At 39.2% G+C, this 21600-nt stretch overlaps 1 protein-coding gene across 1 annotated transcript in view; it reads right to left on the bottom strand.

Annotated features, from left to right (window-relative positions):
* Positions 1-2098: 2098 nt before the first annotated feature.
* LOC104277217 overlaps positions 2099-21600 on the bottom strand; it is a gene marked incomplete at its 3' end in the record, with an annotated part of 319342 nt that continues 299840 nt past the window's right edge. Inside the window, exon 4 of the mRNA XM_009873793.1 lies at positions 2099-2179. Within this exon, the coding sequence (XP_009872095.1) occupies positions 2099-2179 (81 nt within the window). The remainder of the gene's footprint in view (positions 2180-21600) is intronic.

Genomic DNA, 21600 nt, shown 5'->3' with positions numbered 1-21600 from the left:
TCATCATCGAAGAATTCATGCTGCCTTCTAACCAGTTTGTGAAAATGTTGAAATACATTGTTCCCATCCAATCCTGTATTGTGGAAGACTATCCTACAAAATTTCTGTGTAAGGGTCACTTCTCATTGACTAGTACATTGAGATATCAGTTCTTAAGAAATGCTATTTTGATAAAGTATACTGTTCATTATTTTAACGATACAATGTAAAATTAAATCAAATGCCTTTAAAAAGCCTTGGAACATTCATCAAACAAATCCACATTCTGAAATGAAGCTCATCTAACATAATTGCTTTGCTTTAAAACTATGCTATCATTAATTTAGTCCTACTATTATTTATTCTTATGTTTGCTTTCTTAGATAAAACCTCATTAATCCTTCCTAGATTTTTTCCCAGGGCTGACATACAGCTGACCTGTTCTGCAGTGCTATTTGAATAAAAAAATTAATAGCATGATACTCACACTCCATCTCTCTAGAATTTAGAAAATATTCTCACAGTTCTTTTCAGCCTCCTTTCCTATGGCTCATAGGTTAAAGTTATCAAGTAACGAGCCTTCTGCATTACTTATTTTATCATGGTAGATGTTCAACATGCTTTTAAAGATTCAGTGTTGTTTGCATAGTAGGGACACTGGATCTCCTACCACCATACGGGCTTGTTAAGGAGAAAACAGCACTTCCCTCCTACTGTGTGCCACTCAGTACTGAAGAGGTATAAGAGTTTTTGTTCATCTTTGCATGAATAAATGACACGATTATTTAAACAGTGATTGACTAGCTTCACTTCTCCATTTTGGTGTTACAGAAAAGCCGCAAAAAAAAGTTAGGTATTCAAAATAAATCAAGAAATAAGCTTCATCAAACCTTTCTCAAAATCTTAGGAGGCAGAAATTGAGTGTCCAGATAGATACTCTAAGAGTTCTTATCCATTTTACTTGCTACGGAATTCATCCTGGGATGCCATCCTAAGCACCACATATTTTTGGCCCTTATTATTTAGGAAAATTACCTAGACATCCTAGGTCATTATAAATTGATGTCCAGCTGACAAAGAGCTGTGCAAGGGTCACTCAGAATTGTGATCTGCCCTATTTATCCCAGCATCTAGTTAACTCAGAAATCAAAGGATAATAATTTGGACATCAACAATATATCACTTCAGACTACTTTTACCAGAAATATGCCATTAGTGTGCATTATCCTGGTATCTTCAACTGCCTTGTTTTCCTCCTGAGATCGCAAAGGACTTAGCTGGCAAACCTCTAAAGTATCAAGTTTCTCACATATCATAATGGCAGGAGGTCATACACTGAAAACTGAGAACACAAATGCAACATAAACTAAACCACATATTTTGATAACAGAAATTTATGGAGGTTAGTATCCTGGTGCAGTAGAGTCACTGGTATTTTTGACTGATCTACAGCTTTTTTATGCTAAAAGTTTCAATTACAATTTCTCTACTGAAAAATCTCTTTGATCAAAAAAACTCAAACAAATAAACAACAAACAACAAACAACCTCAAAAATGCTCTTGTCTGTCAAGCTCTTCAGGTGTGTGCCAATGGCACTATTCAACATAAACAGACATAGTCTTCCTGACCTGTGTCCCAGGTTGTTCCTGCCTGTTACACCTCAGAGGCTGATTGCCTCTCTGCGAGGCCAACAAACAACAGAAAGAGACCATAAAGAATGTGTAGACAATGCAGAGAGGCAATCATTTTCACGGCATGACCCACCTCCGTCTAAAGGAGACATTCAAAACAGATTAGAAGAACTGCATTCAGGAAGTCTCTCCATGGACTGCCATGGCAATCTTGTTGACTTCCTCAAATGCCAAAAATCAGCTGAGGGCAAATTGTTTTCCTAAGAACTCAAACTGGTTTCAATTTGAGCAACATGTAGCTGAGGCTTCTTATATACCACAGCGTGTTAGCAATTACTGAAGCATTTGAGGAAATATTTAACTTCAAACAGATAGTTTTGGGTCTAGAGGAGTATTGATGAGAAAAATTGGCAAAACTATGAAGCAACAATCCAGAAACTATTTCCTTTCCTCACTTATATCTCATAGCTAAATTCACTACTCTCACCTGTGTATTAGTCCATTCCATTTCAGGAAAAGGTCCCAGCTGAAGGCCTCTACCTGTGGGATTTTCTTCCTCTTGGCCTTTCTGGAAGTACATAGAGACATCTACTCAGGACAAGTTTCAAACTTAGATCTTTCATCGTGTTTGCATATGGTGCTTAGTTGTGCAGTTTTGCTTCCCAGGTTGTTTTGGGGTGGGTGGGGCTGGGGGCTCATTTTTGCTATAACTGCTTTGAGAAATAATACCCTCTATTCCCTTCAAGTTGTAAACTGGTGTTAGTACATTGCCCAGAGGCTTTTAAACAAAAATGTAATGGCATTATATTATATAATATTCAAAATGTGACTGCCTATTATTGATTACAAATATCTTAGGGATAGCTATTTATCCTTCAAGGAAAAACAAGCAAGGAATATATATTTTACAGGAATTAACAGCACACTAATATATTTTAGTTTATTTTCAGAATGCAACATCTACCAATCTCAAGCAATTATTAGCAATTCAGGCAAAAAAAGCTATAGGGAGTAAAACACTCTTTTGACAGTCCACCTCTTTCTAACCACAATTAGCAATAACCCTGTTGCTTCTAAATTATCACTATGAATTTGCAAAGTTACATCAGTAGGAGACTATACATTTGTTTTTAATGAACATCAGGCTTCATTTTTTGTGAAACAGAAAATCTGCAATGAATTCAAGCTCCCACCTCGGCATGAGTCAATGCCGTTGTAGAAAACACATGAGTTCTTAACAAACAACTGTGCTCTGTATAGGCCCTGCCAGGAAAAGGGAGACTAAAGTTGCATGGATCACAAGTTTTGTTAATAACAAAACTACCATCTCTGTAGCTGTGCATTCAATACCTTTTTTTTTTTTTTACAGAAAGTTTAATACCTAAAGTACTGAAACGCGTTTTTACAAAGTCCATACTCATTATGATGCTTATGCAATGCTCACCCTCACCTTGTAGTACATTACTTTAGAGACTTTTTGTTTCTGCATTACTAAAGAATACAATTATAAAAAAACCAAAAAAGGATGAAAAAACAACACTTTTTCACTCACACCTGCAAGTGATAGTCTTTTTCAAGGATAAACCCACTAGGCTAACAAGTCATTCAGGGAAGTCTTGATAGCCTGTTAGTATAAGGAATGGCTACTAATTGTGAAAAACCTCAAAGTATAACATTTTTTAATGTTAAATATAGTCTAAGGAAAAGGGACTTCTAGCTCCGCTTAAAAGGATTACTGCTGTCATACAGCAGTATACTTAAGAACTGAGGCTTATATTGATGCTGTCAAACTTCAGGCATTTAGATGTGTCAGCCAGGAGCGGAGTCCTTTGAGACACAGGAAATTCCTGAGAACGGTTCAGGGCTTAAATGCACTGAGTCACTCTTTAGAGGATGCATTCCCAACCCAGTGAAGTGGGATGAATTGAAGGCTGAATATTGAGTCAAGCTCATATGGACAGGGTTTTTTAACAAGACAAAAATCTAGCGTGACTTCTTTTGCAGAGTAATGAGTGGCTGCAGATTCCCATATATCAGGACCAAGCCTACCAGGAGTGACTGGGAGGCATTTAATGGCCAAATTGACTGGGACTGATGCATTTTCACCACAGCAAGTTTCTGCGAATACCTAGTTTAGTTTGTGGATTTGGTTACGGAATAAATACGACAAGCACTTCTCTGATGGAGGAAATATCAAATGCAAAATTGCAGAGTAAGGAGCAGCTGTGTGGAGGTCATTGACTAAGGAGGAGCCAAGAGTGAGATTTTGTTGCAAAAAGGTCTTCCTTCCAAACACGAATTAGTGCTGTGTCTAAGGACATGGGTTATAACTATTGTGCTGTAATCACTGATTGCGAGACAGCAGAACTGTATCATTTGGGGGGTGATGCATTTTAAGATAGGCATAGAAAAAGCCAAAGGAAATCTATAGAAGAAGAAAAAAGAGTGACGAGTGATGAGGGATTCAGAAATCAGAACCTGGGAGAGACTGAAAACAGGATATTACATGGGGATAGTGATCAGTTGTTTCCACTGAGGACAGAATTCAGAGAAAATATCCTAATTTTGCTGCTGTGAAAAAAGCCTCTCACTGTTATAGACCTAAAACACTGAAAAAAATCCTTTCCTGTCCTACCTGCTATGACTCCATAGCTTTCATCCATGGAAAGTTTATTCTCTAGTAATTTTAGCATTTTTATTTGGGAATCAGATGATTAATAGCCAGCTAACAGCAAAAGGCACATTCCTCTCTGCTATTTTAAAAATAATATTATATATTTATATTGGTGCTAAGTTGATATACAATGTTGAAATGTAATCATCGTTATTCATAGGCATCATATTATATATTACAAATGTGCAATGCTAAAGGAGAGATTAAGTTTACCAAATAAAGGTGTCTTGTGTCATCAGATGTGCTAAGAGATCACTTTGTCTCCAGCTGATGTTTTTGAAGGGTACGGGTTTCCTGCTGTCATTTCTGACAGCGACGTGCACATCTCAGATCTTGCAGGACATCCAAACTAGCCCTACATGCTTATCTTAGACAACTTAATCTCACCTGAAAACTTCAAGCATCTTTTTCTTTTGTTTTTTTTTAACAAGGTCTTATATTTGCTAACAGACATTGTCATTGATACTAGTTACTACTCAGTGTAAATATATAAGTTTAATATAAAATTTTGGGGTTTATTGCACAAAAAAAATTCCAAATCTCTGTCTCTTTAATTAAAAAAAAAAAAGGAAAGAGAAAATAGGTAAGTTTCAAGTTACCTTAAATCTTATGAACTACCATGACGGCTGTGATCCCTTGAAAGAACTCACTTTTAAAAATCCAGTGAAAGTTTTACACAAGACTTAAAGACATCTTTCAATGTCTAAATATTCCTTTTTTAGAAGGAATTAAATACACCTGTAGTCTGGAAAGTCTTTTTAGCCTGTGTATTAAGGAAGGATAGGTTTAATGCAAAAAAAAAAAAAAAAATAAAAGCAGACATGAAATACTGGGAAATCCCTTGGTCCAAGAAAATTTGTCTTCAAATAGGAACATCATCTGTCAGTGTTCAGTGGCTGGCCCAGCCTTAACTCTTGACAAGTATCACACAACAAGTCAGCTACACAAAGAAAACTGAGGAAAATAAAGGTTTATTTTTGAAAATATCTTCACAAAATGAAGGCACTCTCAAGAAAACCTCAAGAAACTACACAGTTCCTGTTAATCTTATGTAGAGGGCATTGAAGTGCTGCTGTGTCAAAGTAACAGTAACAAAGCATGAACACAGGGAGAAGAGATGTGTAAATAAAAATGTGACAGAGCTTTTAAATAAAGAAATAAAAAATTGTGGCACTTACAGGAACTTAAGTATACTGAGCAGTACCTGTGATCACAGTGCTAAGTTCAAGTGTTTCTTATGCCAATGAGGTAATTACTAGGTGAATTCTGCAGAATTTACACATATGCAATTACTAGTCACTAAAAACAGCATTTATCATGAGGTGATGAATTTTTGTGGCAAATAATTTCTTTTAAACTGAAAATTTCAGTTATACCAGACAATGAAAGGAAGGCAAGTTTCAATGAAAAGCTCAAAAATACCTAGAGGGCTACAATTTCCTTTTAAAATTTGAGCCATTCTTCTCAGTAGCTTACAACAGAAAAATGGACTGTTGATAGCACTTTGGTGATAAGTCCAAAAATACTTTTAAAACAGGCTTGTGAATGAAATGAAAATTCAGGAGCAGCAGATGGGTTTAACTGCTGTTAAATGTGAGGTTGTTTCCAAGAACATGTTGTATGTAATAATAAATAACCAGAGACATAAAGTTTCTCCAGTAGTTTAAATCCTGAGTGAACAAGCTAAGTGCTGGCTTTCAAGCTTTGACTCACTGCAACATCCTTCCATTTTACTCTTGTCTACGGGAGCAAAAAATGTTTGTTATTGACAACATGTGTCAGCAACGGGTGCAACTGAAGCAATGCTGAGCAGCGTTTCACAAGCAGACAGGTTTAACATGGGCTTTGTGAAACAAGAACAGTTCTTGGCTGTGCTTACGGGTTAATCACATTCAGCAGAGGCATATCCATTGTCGGCAGCGGATAATTACGCTTGTGTATACAATGCGTGGTTTGTGCATATGTTTTACATAATAACCATGCTATGAACTGCCTCCCTTTCTAATTCTTGATCTGGATGTAGGAATTGGACTTGCATGCTGCATCCAGGATTCCTGCCGTCAGGATGTGACTGCCTCCACGGCTTATGCCCCATTGGTCTAAAGCAAAAGTCCCAAAGGCCAAGGAAAACAGGCAGCAATTTTCTTGTTTGTACTTCTTCTTCTAATCCACTCTTCTTCTAATCCACCAAAAAATGGTCAAGTGGAAGCTACGACTGAGTTACAGCTTCTGCACTCGTTACTGTGCATCATTATATTTGACTGACACAAATATCTGCCACATGGAATAAAACAGGGACTTATGAGGCCACACAGTAATACACAGAGGCACAAAGAAGGGTTCAAAAGAGTGAGTGCAGCTGACAGAGGAAAGAAACCTACGTTAAGATTGAAGCCCAAGAAAAAACATTACTTTTATCTTCTCTTAAGCCAAATGCTTCTGTGAAAACAAAGGTTTTATGAGGAATTATAGAACAGAGCATCACCAGATCTGAAAGAGTCTCAGGAGTTCAGTGCAGACCTATGTTTTACTATATGTATGTGCCTACAGAGATGCATCAAGGTTGAGTTTAACTAGTTAGCATATAGTATCATTAGCTGCTTAACACTTTCTTGGATGAGCTGGAGGGAATGGAAGAAGTGAGGGAACAAGTGAAGGAAAAGAAAGATGAGGAATCAAGTGAAAGAACTTCATCGGACAAGTCCAGAGATTTCATATCTTCATGTGGATTACCAGGTATATGCTTGCTCTGTTGCTATTCTATTACTTTTCACTGCTCCTCCAGAAAATCGTGTTTTCTAAACCCATAAATCCCATAAAGCACTTCTTTTTTTCCAGTTAATTATATCCATATAAACAAACACTAAAATAACTAGTGCAAAACTACATCTCTCTAATCCTATTATTATACTCCATTCATGAAATTAATAAAATTAATACAGTCTACTGATGCTTGTTTGGCACTCAGTGATCACTTTGTGCCCAGGGGTCTTCTAAGAGATCTTTCTCATCCCTTGCCTGGAACTTACCGCAAGCCTCAGAAGCAAGAGATTGCTCTATTGCCTGGGAAACACAGCCATTAAAGCAACAGTCCCCAAAGCACACTTTTCATTCCATCCCAAAATTAATGGATAAAAAGCACCAGCTGTATAAGCTGTATGAGCTCACATACTTTTGGTCAATCTAGTAAGTAAACTTGCCAGAGGAGTGTAATTAGCTTGGGGATTTCCAGAGCTGTTGCTTCTGTCCAGCTGAGAGATCTTTACTACTGCTATCAAATGGATGTAAACCTGTTCGTTTCAGTTGCTCCCTGTTTAAGTTTCTGCGTCAGCCAGTTCAAACTGTTGCAGTTCTGTAATACCACTGCTCCTGTACCACCAAGAAAACGGGAGTAACAAGCTCAAGCCTGCACCCTCACTATCCGCAGTGTTAGATGTTACTTGAAGCCCTGTCTGGTTTGGGTCACTCCAGCCAGCACAGGGAACTGCTTGAAAGAGTCCAGCACAGAGCCACAAAGATGGAGTGGAACATGGACCATCTTCCTTGATGAAAGAGTGAAGTAACTGGGTCCCTTTAGCTTGGAGAAGAGGAGATTGAGGGGTGACCTCATTCATCTTTATAAACATGGAAAGGGTGAGTGTCCAGAAGACAGAGCCAGGCTCTTCTCAGTGATGCCCAATGACAGGAAAAGAAGCAACGAGTGCAAGCTGGAGCATAGGACCTTCCACGTAAACATAAGGAAAAACTTTTTCACTGTGAGGGTGACGGAGCCCTGGCACAGGCTGCCCAGGGAGGTTGTGGAGTCTCCTTCTCCGGCGATATTCAAAAACTTCCTGGACACGTTCCTATGTGACCCACTGTAGGTGATCCTACTCTGGCAGTGGGGCTGGACTAGATGATCTTTCAAGCTCCCTTCCAATCCCTAACATTCTGTGATTCTCTGATTTCAGGCCAAAACTACTCCAGAGGGCTCAAACTTAATTAGTGTGGACACGAGCCAGATTGTGCAAACAGACCTTGTGTTCAGCAGTGTAGACACAGCTACTTTCTGCTGTCAGGGGTGCACAGTACCACCAGTTGAAGTACCCATACCCACGACTTCAAATAGTATCAATTATTTTACTGTGTCTTTTTCTTTTTCCACTTGCAAGTCTCCAGTGACATTAGGGTTGGCTTCAAGCAATGCAAATATATTTGTTTTCAGGTGTCTATTAATCAGAGTTATCAGTGATGACAACTTCAGTTCACAGGAGATATCTGGGATTTTGAAAGTGCTGAATATGGATCAGTCTGACTGATTTTGCAATACAGAAAAATTGAGGGAGTTTAACATTATTTTCACCAGCCATTTAGACAGGGAATTACAGAGATAAGAGATTATTTGATTAAACCCAACCTTTGTTGAAAAGTATTTAAACACAGGCCCAGTAAACTGCAATCTTTTCTCAGATATTACTCAACCAGTTGTACTGTCTACAGCAAAACCAGATTTGATATGCATGAGTTCCTCTTTCACAGGAGCACCTTCTGATAAGATAAGGCTAATCATTAAGCAGGAATACACAGGTTTGTAGTATTTCCCCATCTCCCAAATGTAAACAAATACCTTTTTTTTCCAAGGAATAATTTTTTTCTAACAACCAACAAGAGCCTCTTTTGCATAATGAAGGCTTTCATATCCTGCAAGACTTCAGCAATACCTCTCGTCAGCTGAAAGCAATTCAACATATTTTGCACCTTTTCTTGTGGTTTATTCACTCTAAATGACCTTCATTTTAATCTATTTTTTCTATAACATTTTTGAGATCATCTTATCAGCTCCAGGTGTTCTTCCCAAAAGTGATAATAAGGGTTAAACACATGCTGCTGCCACATGCAGTCACTTTCCAGTGTCTTACCTTGAATCTGCTTTGGCAGCCTCTGTGCACATCTCCTCTGAGATCAGACTGGTTATTAAACTGCAGTTATTAGGAAACAAATTTAGGCTTGGGACAATTTTTTTCTACTAAACCTTTGTCAAATGCATGAAAGACTTTGCCTATAACCTGCCACTCTCTTACAGGTTTCTATTCAGTTCATGGATCATAGATTTTAACACAAAAAAAAAGTTCTTTATCTGTGGAAAAGCATGGATTTCCCAAGCCATTTTGGCAGTTGGTTTGTGGTCAACATTAGCCTAGACTGATTTCATAGGAATACAGTCATGAGATATTTGCATCCACAGTCTAAAGTCTTCTGTATCACAGCAAACTGCTCATTTTTTATTACCTCTAGTGCCAAAGCTATTTCCAGGCTTCACAGAGTGGAGTAAGAGGATCGAAAGAAACTCATTTCATTTACGAAGATCATAAATGAAATAAATTCTTGTAATTCTCTCAGCTTCCCAAACTCTATAGTAAGATTAAAATATTAATATCCCTGTGCTGCTCCCCCATCAAAAAAACGCGTCTTGACGATACACGAGCCAACATGAATCAGTGTTATGATTTACCAATACGACCACAAAGCCAATAAAACATATTACAGAACCTAGTTCAGCATTCGCTTTGCAGCCCACTTTTTTTTTTCCAGAGACCTTCTGTTCATGGGTTTCTAAACTTTCTAGGTAGTACTGCTTGTGAGGCTATCACAGATGTGCTTCCTGGTGAGACATTTTGGGTTTCCAGCACAACTCAAACTGCAATATAAGGAAAGGGTGTCTTCTAGGGATGGAAAAAGGATAAATGTTTTGGTTTTATAAGGTATCTGCTGATACATCAAGCTCACAAAAACACCTGGCATAAATTTTCACTAAAACGTCATTCCTTTCTTTTTTTCTTACCCAAAATATGAACTGTGCTTACTCTGGCAATCCGTAGGGTAAGGGGCTTTTATCCAGATGCATGAATTAGAGATTGGTTGGTCTCCATCATCTCTTCTGATGTCTCTGCAGACTGTAAACATGCTCACCAGCTAAAACAAGGATTTTTATGCCATTTTAGGACCAGAGAGACCTGTCTGGCCTTCAGCTGTCGCTGGAGAAAGGCATAGGTTTCCTATAGATGTGGTGACATAGAATCATAGTACAATTCAGGTTGGAAAAGACCCTTGGGATCATTAAGTCCAACCATTAACCTGACACTACAAGTTCACCCCTAAACCATATCACCCAACACCCCATATAAATGACACTTAAACACATCCAGGGATGGCGACTCAACCACCTCCCTAGGCAGTCTGTTCCAGTGTCTGACCCCTCTTTCCGTGAAGAATTTCTTCCTAATGTCCAGCCTAAACTTGCCCTGTTGCAACTTGCAACCATTCCCCCTGGTTCTGTCCCTAATTACCTGTGAGAAGAGACCAGCACCAACCTCTCTACAATGTCCTTTCAAGTAATTGTAGAGCATGATGAGATCCCCCCTCAGCCTCCTCTTCGTCAAACTGAACAGACCCAGCTCCCTCAATCGCTCCTCATAAGGTCTGTTCTCCAGGCCCTTCCCCAGCTTTGTTGCCCTCCTCTGCACTCGCTTTAACACCTCGATATCTCTCTTATACTGAGGTGACCAAAACTGAATACAATACTCAAGGTGCAGCCTCACCTGTGCTGAGTACAGAGGGACAATCACCTTTCTTCTTCTGCTGGTCACAAAATTTCTAATACAAGCCAGGACGCCGTTGGCCTTCTTGGCCACCTGGGCACACTGCTGGCTCATATTCAGCCGGCTGTCAATTAGAATGCCCAGGTCCTTTTCCACCCAGGTCCTTTTCCGCCAACATATCTACCACAGACATATTGGCGGATGTCTTGGATACCCTATGACATTTAAAGTGTTGCTAAATATCTGTATCTTGCAGATTTATTAGTCTTAGAGGATATTTTAAGAAGTCCCACTTCGCTTCCTGCATTTTCAGTAATGCAGCTTCTTGATGAGGAGAAGGAGCTCCCATATTTTCCACTAGCAAAAGAAGCACGTTTTCTATAGTACCATCACAAGAAGAGTGTCTTCTAATGTGCTGATCACTCCTCCTGTTATTTCAATATTTCTTTAACGTGAGGCCTCCAAACTAAACTCTACTCTTCAGAGAGCTCTCTCCTTATTTAGCTGTGGCTATGCTTCTTTAATGGTAGCAGCTGCAGCACTGAACTCTTTTACTATCAATAGTAAATTTACTATACAGTATTCAAGCCTGTACATTTCTAAAAATGAAAACAACTGTTTCTGGTAACATAATGTGTGTGTTCCATATCCAGCTTCATAATGTACCATTTACTTCCAGTTCGATAGTGTATCTCCTAATGAACCGCTGCTCATTGCTCCTATGAGGATTCATCTGAGCAAAACACACCATTGCCTCTTGCCAACTTTTGCAAAGCATATAATCCATCCTCTTTCTCACATCTTTCCTTTTGTGACACCCAGTGGGTTGGCTTCTGTTAACCAACTGTTTCTGGAACTCCACATGCTTTGTGCTACAGTCAGAATTGTGATGCTCTACACAGCTCTTTTCTCATACATTGTTCTCAATCAGGATAAAATTGTCGACCCATTGCACTGCGTCTGAACTTGGTCCAATCTTTTGTTGGTCAATTTTTTACATTTTTCCCTTTGGCATTCTTAGTCATGTTCCTGAATTTTCCTTTCCCTCCCAATCACAAGAGCTGTGTTGGGATGTGACTTGGACACAGTAAATCCCTCCTCCATTCTTTCTGTTCCAAGACAGATAAGCAGGTTTGAAGTGCTCTTGGAAGAGCTCCAGCTGAATGACTGGGGTAAAACAAACACAGGGTGTATGTAATACAGGAGAGAGAGTCAGCACGTGTTCGTGGTGCACACCAAGGATCGGCCACGTAGGATGCACAGGAGACTATGCTTACGTCTCAAGGCACATATAACCTACATGATCTCCCGAGACTCAACCCCCAGGATATGCCAAATGGCTCTTTACTCACAGAACTTCCGCAACCTTTTGAATATCTACTTAAAGCCATTATTGTTACATTATGTTTATGGGCTCATCCTTCTTTGCTTCAGTTTTATAATCCTTTTGGCTGAAGTGACAAAAACTATCAGCCATTTAAAGGATTACAAACCAGTGACTGTAAGAAAAGAAGCTGCCCTTTGCTGGCATACACTGCTTGCAAAACTAGAGCAGTGTTGCTTTCACTGTCCTCCACCTTCCTGGAGAATTTCAGCCGTAGTGAGGCCGGCTTTGAAGTATTTCACTCTACTCCCCCGTGTATTTTATCTGTCCCTTTTAACTCCTTCTGTGAATCATGCTCAGCAATCCCTTAGTTCTGAAAGCACTTTCACGAGGTCTTCTTTAGACTATGTCTGTTTTCAGCTAGTTGGGAATAACCAAAGAAATCTGATGTCACCTCTGATGACCGAAAGACTGTATCTTAGTGACACGAACACAGAGGCATTCACTGGTTATCTCAGAGAGGACTAATCAAGAGGCTTGTTTCAAATATATCCTACCTGAGTTTAAAGTTTAATTTCTAACATAATACAGCAAATGTTACTGCGAACAAAAGAAAAGTAACTATGATGAAGAACATTTGGAGAGCATAACTATGCTGCATTTCTGAGCGCCTTCAGTGGCATAAATATACATTTTAGCTTTTGTGCTATAATAAAATAAATAAAATATACCAATTCAGAAACACTTTGGCAGGAAATCTTTATGCTGTTTAATTTTAACAGGATGCCAAGTATTAGACATTGACCTCATGACTCACAGAAAAAATGTGTAAAGAACAGAAATAATTGCTCTATTTCAGTAGGTCCAGCTTTCCTATATTTAGACAAGAGTTATTGTTTGAAGACATTCCCAAATTTAATTGTTCTAACATTTAATCCCCTCAATGAGAACAGAACAGAATTTTCACAAAGTTTTTCTCAATCCCTTTAGATGAATTCTTGGTGAATTAATACTTATATCTGCTTTATATACTCACAGCTCTTAAACACCCTGAACTCTTCTTCTGTCTTCAGGTTTATATCTTTGGGATTTTAAAAGCCTGCAAACCTTCACATTATTATGTGAGTTTGGTCAGAATATATTTAGCCGTACATTATGCTTACGTATATATAATGTCATCTCTTTTGAAAACAACAGCTCACCAAGAATATGGTCATATTCAATAGATGCAGAGATGTATATTTATTTGTACAGGAAACATTATACATTCTCAGTTCTTCCTCTGAAGTATTAATCCTCTTTCTTAGCCACTACTCAGAAGAATTATGTCACTGGAAACAGAGTTACAGGGCAACCACAGGAAAAGAAAGTAGTAGTTGCAATTTGGAAAAGTACTTTACATAATACTCGTAAAGCTCACTACCACGAACGTGCCATTCACTGAACCTCATGACAGTAATCAAAATGAATAGTACCCTTTAATGTCTTCACCATCTAGGCACATTTCACAAGAGTATAATATGTGGGTTTTTTTCCTATAACTTTCCCTTATTCACTCTGCCTGCACAAAATAGCTCAGCTTTCTACAGCTGTCAGTCTCTCCCCACATCAGCACCAAACACCTCCCTCCCCTTGATGGGCAGTCCCCTTGACCTGCTAAGACCTTCATTTATGGTGTTTGATGTGCACATTTTGGAAAACCTGAACATGGGTGAGGCAGAGGATGGTTGGGAAGAGTTTAAGTGTGTATCTCATGGAAATGCCTGCTGGAAATGTCATTCCTTCAGGTGACCTGAGAGGACTGGAGACAATTCTGCTACATCACCAGACTGCTGCATCCTCCATAAAACTTGATAGACAGGCAAATGATGCTTAACCCTTTTTAAAAATCTTTATGGATGAAATTAGCTTTGCAATATTAAGTGCTAACATCAAAGTGCAATGTGTAATCAAGCGTTTGATATTAGTGAGCTCACTAGAAAAAAATGGATGCCAATTTCATCTTACTAGCTCTTGAGATTCATGACTCCAGGGTGTCTGTCACAATTGTAGCTAAATTTGAAAAATGATAGATCAGATTTATGACAAGATATGGATTGTTTCAGCATTATGTTTTAGCATGAATACTTATTAAACTGGACAGAAATTCAAAATCTCCTCTACATTGCAACACTTGGCTAGAGAAACAGCAAAAATAATTCACTTTTGGAGATGAGATTTCTAGTCTGATTAAGATCTTCCCAGTCAGCAAGTCCTAAATCACTCTGACAATGATAATGAATGGTCATATTTTACACAAACATACACACGCATCCACAGAACACAGAAGACAGAGCTAAGGTTGCCATGGGAACTTTACCTCCAGATTTTTGGTTTTGTGCAATTAAAATAACACAAGTCAAACGTTTAGTTTTATCTTGTAATTAATTGTGTTCATGTTTTCTTTAGAAAGGAACTCAGTTCATCTGATAGATATAGTCCAATGTCATAAATTTATTCAACACTTTCAAAACCTGTTTTTTAAGCAGGGGGTATTTTAAACTAAAGTCCCCGTGCAGAAATGAATACTGTATAATATAGAAATAGCTGTGTCAGTGTTAAACCAGGTGGTTAAACTGCTGATAAGGTAACCTGCACAGCAGCAAAAAACTGAGCATGAACTGTGCGGTTGCACCATAGCTTGTGCATATAGCTTTGGCATAACTTGATGCTGAGAGATGAGGAGAAGCAAAATATTTTTGCCACCTGATTCCTCCCCTCCACTAGCAGCCATTGCCCCACAAGCATTTAATCCCCCCATAGGGAGCAGCAGCAGTCCCCAGCTTTCTTCACCACGGTTGCCCTCTGCTCACCCTTTCTTAGTTTGTCTCTTTTCTTCTTGTATGCTCTTTCAGGCCAAGTCTCAACTTTGCCTGGACATTCAGAAAATCTGAGTTAGCTCTGATTGTTGGAATACACTCAGTGTCTTCACTCTAATCTCTTAGGCTCCAGGTTTTCAGAAGAGGTGACCTACAAAGCTCATTGATGTTAATGCCTGAAAGTATGCAGCAAACAGCCTTCCTCAATAAGTCTTCCCTCCAGATGAGGGCTTTTATGTCTTACAGAAGTTACAAGAAGATACCAGAAAAGAAGAAAGGTTGTTGGAGTCATTTGTCTTTTCAGTAAAGGGAAACTCAATCTTTAGCGCTATCAATATTCAGAACAAGACAAACTCATATAGAAAGAAGGGGCCTTTCCTCCACATTTGAACATGTCACTTCCTCTAGAGACTTGGACCTTCTCTTAGGCTGTACACAAAACAGTGCAAGCATTATTGATCCAACTGCAGTAACAGTGGCACTACTGACCCCAGGAACATTAACTTCTTAGCCAGCAGCTGATATACACATACAGATAATGCTGTCAGTGCCACAGACAGGGAAAATGTGTTTTCTGAAGAGGCAGCTAGTGTATTCAAGGAGAAAGAAACCAAGGAAAACCAAGTCTTTGGCATTGTAGTGAAGCGAGACCCTATCATAAAGGTCTGTATTGAGGAAGGAGTTTAGTTAACATATTCAGTATAAGTCTCCACCCTAAAGGAACAGCACTTAATACATGTTAAAATATAATTGTATAATTGGAACTCAAGTGTTTGGGTTATGTAAAAGGTGCTGTAGGCGTATCAGCTTAGACAGAGGTAATTAGATCTTGTATATTAAGATTTTTCCCTTAAAGAGATAATCAGCCATAACTTTATTAGTGGGGACGCTTAAGCCTAGCAACTTGGGGGAAAAGAGGTGTGTTTGGACCTCCTCATTTAGCTCTGTGTTTGCTTTGTTCCTACCTCTGTCCCAACTGGACTGTAAGAATATTTTGCAGCAGATTGCCTGCTGAATGCAAGCCCAGCTGGATGCCCACACAACAGCAACACTGTTACTGCGTTTGGTGAAATCAGCATAAAATTGAATCGCCTGCAAGCATCAATCATGGTTTTGCAAATAGGACTCGATAGTAGCATTAGATAATACAATACCTGGCATGTATAACTGGTCAAACACTGAAGTCACAAAAGAAGTCTGTGGCAGGACCAAGAACAAAAGAAATCAGAGCTTTAATCTCTCCTTGAGGCAAGTGTTAACATTTTATACTGAAAAGAATGAGCAGCTGCACGTGGCTACTTAGCTTAGTAAGTTTGAAGGATACAATAAAAACAAATATGATTTCACTCATAGCAAGTCAAACGACAATCACTGGCTCTACAGATTTTGAGTATCCAATTGAAGCCCTTGAAAAACTAATCGGGTGTGCAGGAGATTAGGTTACTACTCTGTCAGAGAATGAAAATAGGAGAATGTAACTGACTTCTTGGATTTTCAAATACATAGCAAAACTTTCTAGAGAAGAGGACTCATTCATTCTGAAAATGGTATGCTGCATCTCTAGAAAATGGAATAGTAGAGCAGAAATTAAAACTTGTTTTTATTTTTTTGGTTTAAATTATCTCTAAAGTCCTTTCCAGCCTAGGCCATTCTATGATGACTCTATGAAAAAATGTACAGCTCCTCAACTCCCCCCCAAAAAAGAAAGCCAAACAAAACACCCACATACAAAGGGCTACACCAGGTATTTTCTAGTTTTCTTACTGTTATCCATGCTCGGATAGCTATCTACTGCTAACCAGTACAAAGCAATCCAGAAATTCCGGGAGGAAAGCTCAAGACCTTAAGCTCCTCATTGAGAAGTTTGTATGAAATTTTGGAATACAACAAAAGTCTCACATGAAATCAAAAGAAGGTTAATCCAAACTAGAAATATTTCCCAATGTCGTATTTCTGCAATGCCCACTGAAGACCTCCTTATCCCTACTCAGAGGAGGCTTTCTGAGGATTTTGAGAACAGTACAGATATCTCATTTCCGGGTAAGTCATAGCCTCTCTTGGTAAGTGAAGGGAAAAAAATCAAACGTTTTTGGCTTTATTCCTAAAGTCTCAAAAGATTAGGACTTGTGGACCGAAGCAACTGAGTAGCCTAAACAGAGCTCTCTCTTCAATGCTCACCTGCACTGACATGAGGGATGAGAAGCAGCAAGGGCTGGTCTCCAAGACCCCTAAGACAAGCTTACCTATCTTCCCTTAGTTCAACCCATACTATGTATTTGGCAAAGAATCATAGAATGGGTTGGGCTGGAAGGGAATAGAATGTGTTTGGCCTAAATCGTAGAATGAATCATAGAATCATAGAATCATAGAATCATAGAATCATAGAATCATAGAATGTGTTGGGCTTAAAGGTCATCTAGTCCACCCCACCCTGCAGTGAGCAGGGACATCTTTAACTGGATCAGGTTGCTCAGAGCCCCATCCAACCTGACCTTAAATGTCTCCAGGGATGAGGCCTCCACCACCTCTCTGGGAAACCTGTTCCAGTATTTCACTGCCTTCACAGTAAAGAACTTCTTCCTGATGTCTAATCTGAATCTATGCTGCTCTAGTTTAAAACCATTGACCCTTGCCTATTGCTAAACATCCTTATAAATAATCCCTCCTCAGCTTTCTTGTAGACCCCCTTCAGGTACTGGAAGACCACTATAAGATCTCCGGGAGCCTTCTCCAGGCTGAACAACTCCAACTCTCTCAGCCTGTCTTAGTAGGAGCAGTGCTCCAGCCCTCTGATCATTTTTTGTGGCCTCCTCTGGACCCGCTCCAACAGTCCACATCCTTCTTGTATTGAGGGCTCCAGAGCTGGAAACAGTACTCCAAGTGGGGTCTCAGCAGAACAGAGGGGCAGAATTCTTGAGCTGCTGGCTGCACTTGTCTTGATGCAGTCCAGGATGCCATTGGCCTTCTGGGCTGCAAGGGCATATTGCCAGCCCATGTCCAGCTTTGCTTCCAACAGTACCTCACATCCATTTTCTCAGGGCTGCTCTCTATCACATCATCCCTCAGCCTGTACTAATAATGAGGGTTGCCCCAATTTGGGTGCAGGACCTCACACTTGGCTTTGTTGTACTCCATGAGGTTCACATGGGTCCACTTCTCCACCTTGTCCAGGTCCCTCTGGAGGATATCCCGTCTCTCTGGCATAAAGACCACACTGCTCGGCTTGGTGTCATCAGCAAACTGGCTGAGGATGCACTGATGTACAGTCCTTCTCCAGAGGCATTCCTAGCACAAATATCAAGCAGCTCAATGGATTTTTTCCCTAAGGCTAGAGACTGGAAGTTCTCAATGCACTTAATAGAGAATCTTTTTAAAGACTGATATTCAGACCAAAACAATACAGTAACAGTTACAGAGTTCTTAAAAAAATTCAGAACCTTGTTCACTTGTCAGTTTTTCAAGGTGCATTTGTTCTAAAATGTGTTTTCTCTCATAGGATTGCACCTGAAACTGATCTTTGCAGACAGCAGCCGAGCACAGCGGTGCATTTGGGAGCAGGGAATAGCAACAACTCGATGTGTCTCTAAGCAGTCTGCTCTCTTCTTAGGGGTCTAGCGGGGGCTCCATGGAAAGCTGCTAAGTGGTTTTTTGTGTATCAGCTCTGTAGGCAGGGTGAATAGGTTATCCACAGCCCAAGCAGTGATGAAAACAGCTGTGGTTGAGGAGCACACACAGCCAGATGGCTGCTGCCACCTGAAGACTGGTTGCTTCCAATCAAAAAACTGCCAAATCCTTGAGTGTCTCTGTGCTCCTGTATATGGCATTTAATTTTTAGTGATAACACATTGAAAAAAAATAAATAAATGTTTTACTGTTCTTTTTGGCTCTCACCTACTAGCTCATACATATAACTGTTACCTACCAGGTCTTTCTCTCTTGGGAATAGCACTGCAACTTTAAACATCCTTATATAGGCATGTGTCGGATGTGGAATTATTTTGCTTGCATATTTTAGTCTCAAGAACATTACTATAAAGGAGAGAAATTTGCTTCCTCTTCAAAGTTTCACACACAGAAAATGTAATTGCAGAGTAACAAATTCAAAAACTATTCTGGTTTTCAGCACCATCCCTTTTGTCCTGCTATAACTTCATTATTTTCTTATTCTTTGCAATACACACTACTCTATTTGGATGAAAAGAACCCATTTCGTATTAGTCACACCAGGAAAATGAATTTCACCTTGCGGTTGACGAATGAATATTATCAGAACTTTTATTCATATGCTGAAAATAACAATATAGTAGCTGAAAACTCCAAAGAAATGCACTGTTTACTCTAATTTATCCCTTTTGCATGCCTTGACTTGTGCCCAAAAAAGCTATCTAACTCATGACTACATTAGTCTTCTATGGTAAATTTAATGCCAAAACTTGTTTGCCCTAAGTCCAACTAAAATCCAACAGATACCAATGGACCACACATGGTGTTGTATTTTATAGCCATTTGAGGTTTTGTGGAGTTTTTGTCAAGCTAATATAAGCATGATAGGAAAAGCAAGAGAAGCCAGTCTTCTGAGGCCTTGCACCTTTTAAAAAAGTAGAAATATTTTCCACCAGATAATCAAATTTCTTTAGCTACCAACTCTAACTGAGACCTGAGACAAATTATGCACATAAGCATCTCAATAAAAAGACCTAACCCTAATTTCTGAATCTAAACTATGACAAAGGATAGTCGTCTTTTTATGTGCCACGCCCTGGTCTTTACATAGAATCATATCATAGAATTGTAGAATGGCTTGAGTTGGAAGGGACTTTAAAGATCACCTAGTTCCAATCCCCTGCCATAGGCAGAGACACCTTCTGCTAGACCAAGTTGCTCAAAGCCCCATCCAACCTGGCCTTGAATATTTCTGGGGAGGGGGCTTCAACAACTTACCTAGGCAACCAGTTTTTGTGTCTCACCACCCTCAAAAGAATTTCTTCCTAATATCTAATCTAAATCTACCCTCTTTCAGTTTAAGACCATTACCCCTTGTCCTACCCCTACACACCTAGATAAAGAGTCCCTCTCCATCTTTCCTGTAGCCCCCTTTAAGTGCTGATATAATTGTTATCAATCATTTACATGGTTTAGCCAAATCTGGAATTACTAATATGGGAGCATTTCACTACAATATGCTTTATTAGTCTTATTTTGGTCTCTACATCAGCTTCTCACCACCTAACTAGGTGAATAAATTATGCAGAAAATGCAAAGCAGAATCTGCCTCCTTTTCCTTTCTTGGATTATTTTAATTTTAGTTGCTCTTAATTCAAGGAGTTCCTTCTTAGGAATTAAATACTTTAAATACGTTGGCAGAATTTAACATATTAGGAGTTCTTGACAGCAAACAATCTTATTTACTGCATCATTCAAAGTTCTTTTTGACTTCTTACTCTTGCATAAGAAATTTCAGGAACATGTCAATGTACATTTTCTATAGAAGGCAAATAGACCTCTGTTTCACAAACATTTTTGACAATTTCAGACGCAGTTTTACAGCCTTAAACAGACATTCTACTTCTCCCACCCACCATCTCCTCCTAGGCCCATAGTGACCAAATTTTCAGAATTTAAGAGTGAAAGTATTACTAACGTACCAGGTAAGTGCAGGGTTTAGTGACATTGTTTGTGCATCTGTACATATATATGAGAGGGTATGGGTACATTGCTCTGCTCCTCTCTACCATTTACCACAGAAATGTCGTCTTAACTTCATCCTCTTTTTCAACCACATCTGCTGACCCGGGGTCTAACAACGAATTTTAAGTGAGAGCCAGCAAGAGCAAAGAAAGCACATACAGACACTTGAGAAATAAAGTCAAGCAAAGCAGAGATAAGCCAAAAGGCTCAAAAAAATAAGCACTGGAGGAAGAGAGGTACCACATGATCAGATCCTTAGAAGGTGCTTAATTACTATGAAAAGGTAAGGGGGTTGGTACCTAAGTAACTTCAGGAACTCAACCTAAGAAGCTCACAAACTCTATCTGAATGTTTTACTGATAAACTGATGCACAACAGAATTTTGCAATCCTACCCCTATAACAGCAGCCCCTACCATCCTAGCCCCTGGCAATGCACCCAGTTTTATCAGAAAAGGCTAAATTGACACTTTCCATATCTTTTATTGGATGGAAAACCAGGGAGTAATGCTCAGAACATTTAACCTTCTTTCCCTTGTTTTAAACACTGGATTATTCTTCCCAAATTTCCTTCTGTACTAGCTGAAGAGAAGTTTCACCTGGCACTGTTTAAAAACCAAACCATTCCTTCTGTCAAGTGAGGTATATGGCTGCATGCTAAATCACTTCTCATTTCTCCTGCTTTCACTGAAATTTGGGTGAGGTGATTTATAGGAGGTCCCTTCCAATCAACATTTCTACAATTCTGTGATTATTTTGTACACATTCTTATAAGTGAGCTGACCTATTCCTATCTAGGCTCCTTTCTTTTGTGAATAAACTGAAGAGAGCAGAAGAAAAATCATCAGACTGCAAAACAACTAAGTCT

The sequence above is a fragment of the Apaloderma vittatum genome, unplaced genomic scaffold (assembly GCF_000703405.1).
Source record: "Apaloderma vittatum isolate BGI_N311 unplaced genomic scaffold, ASM70340v1 scaffold117, whole genome shotgun sequence".
In the NCBI taxonomy this organism is placed as follows: domain Eukaryota; kingdom Metazoa; phylum Chordata; class Aves; order Trogoniformes; family Trogonidae; genus Apaloderma; species Apaloderma vittatum.
Note: the sequence above shows the minus strand (reverse complement) of the source record. Positions and strands in the feature narration are given on the sequence as shown.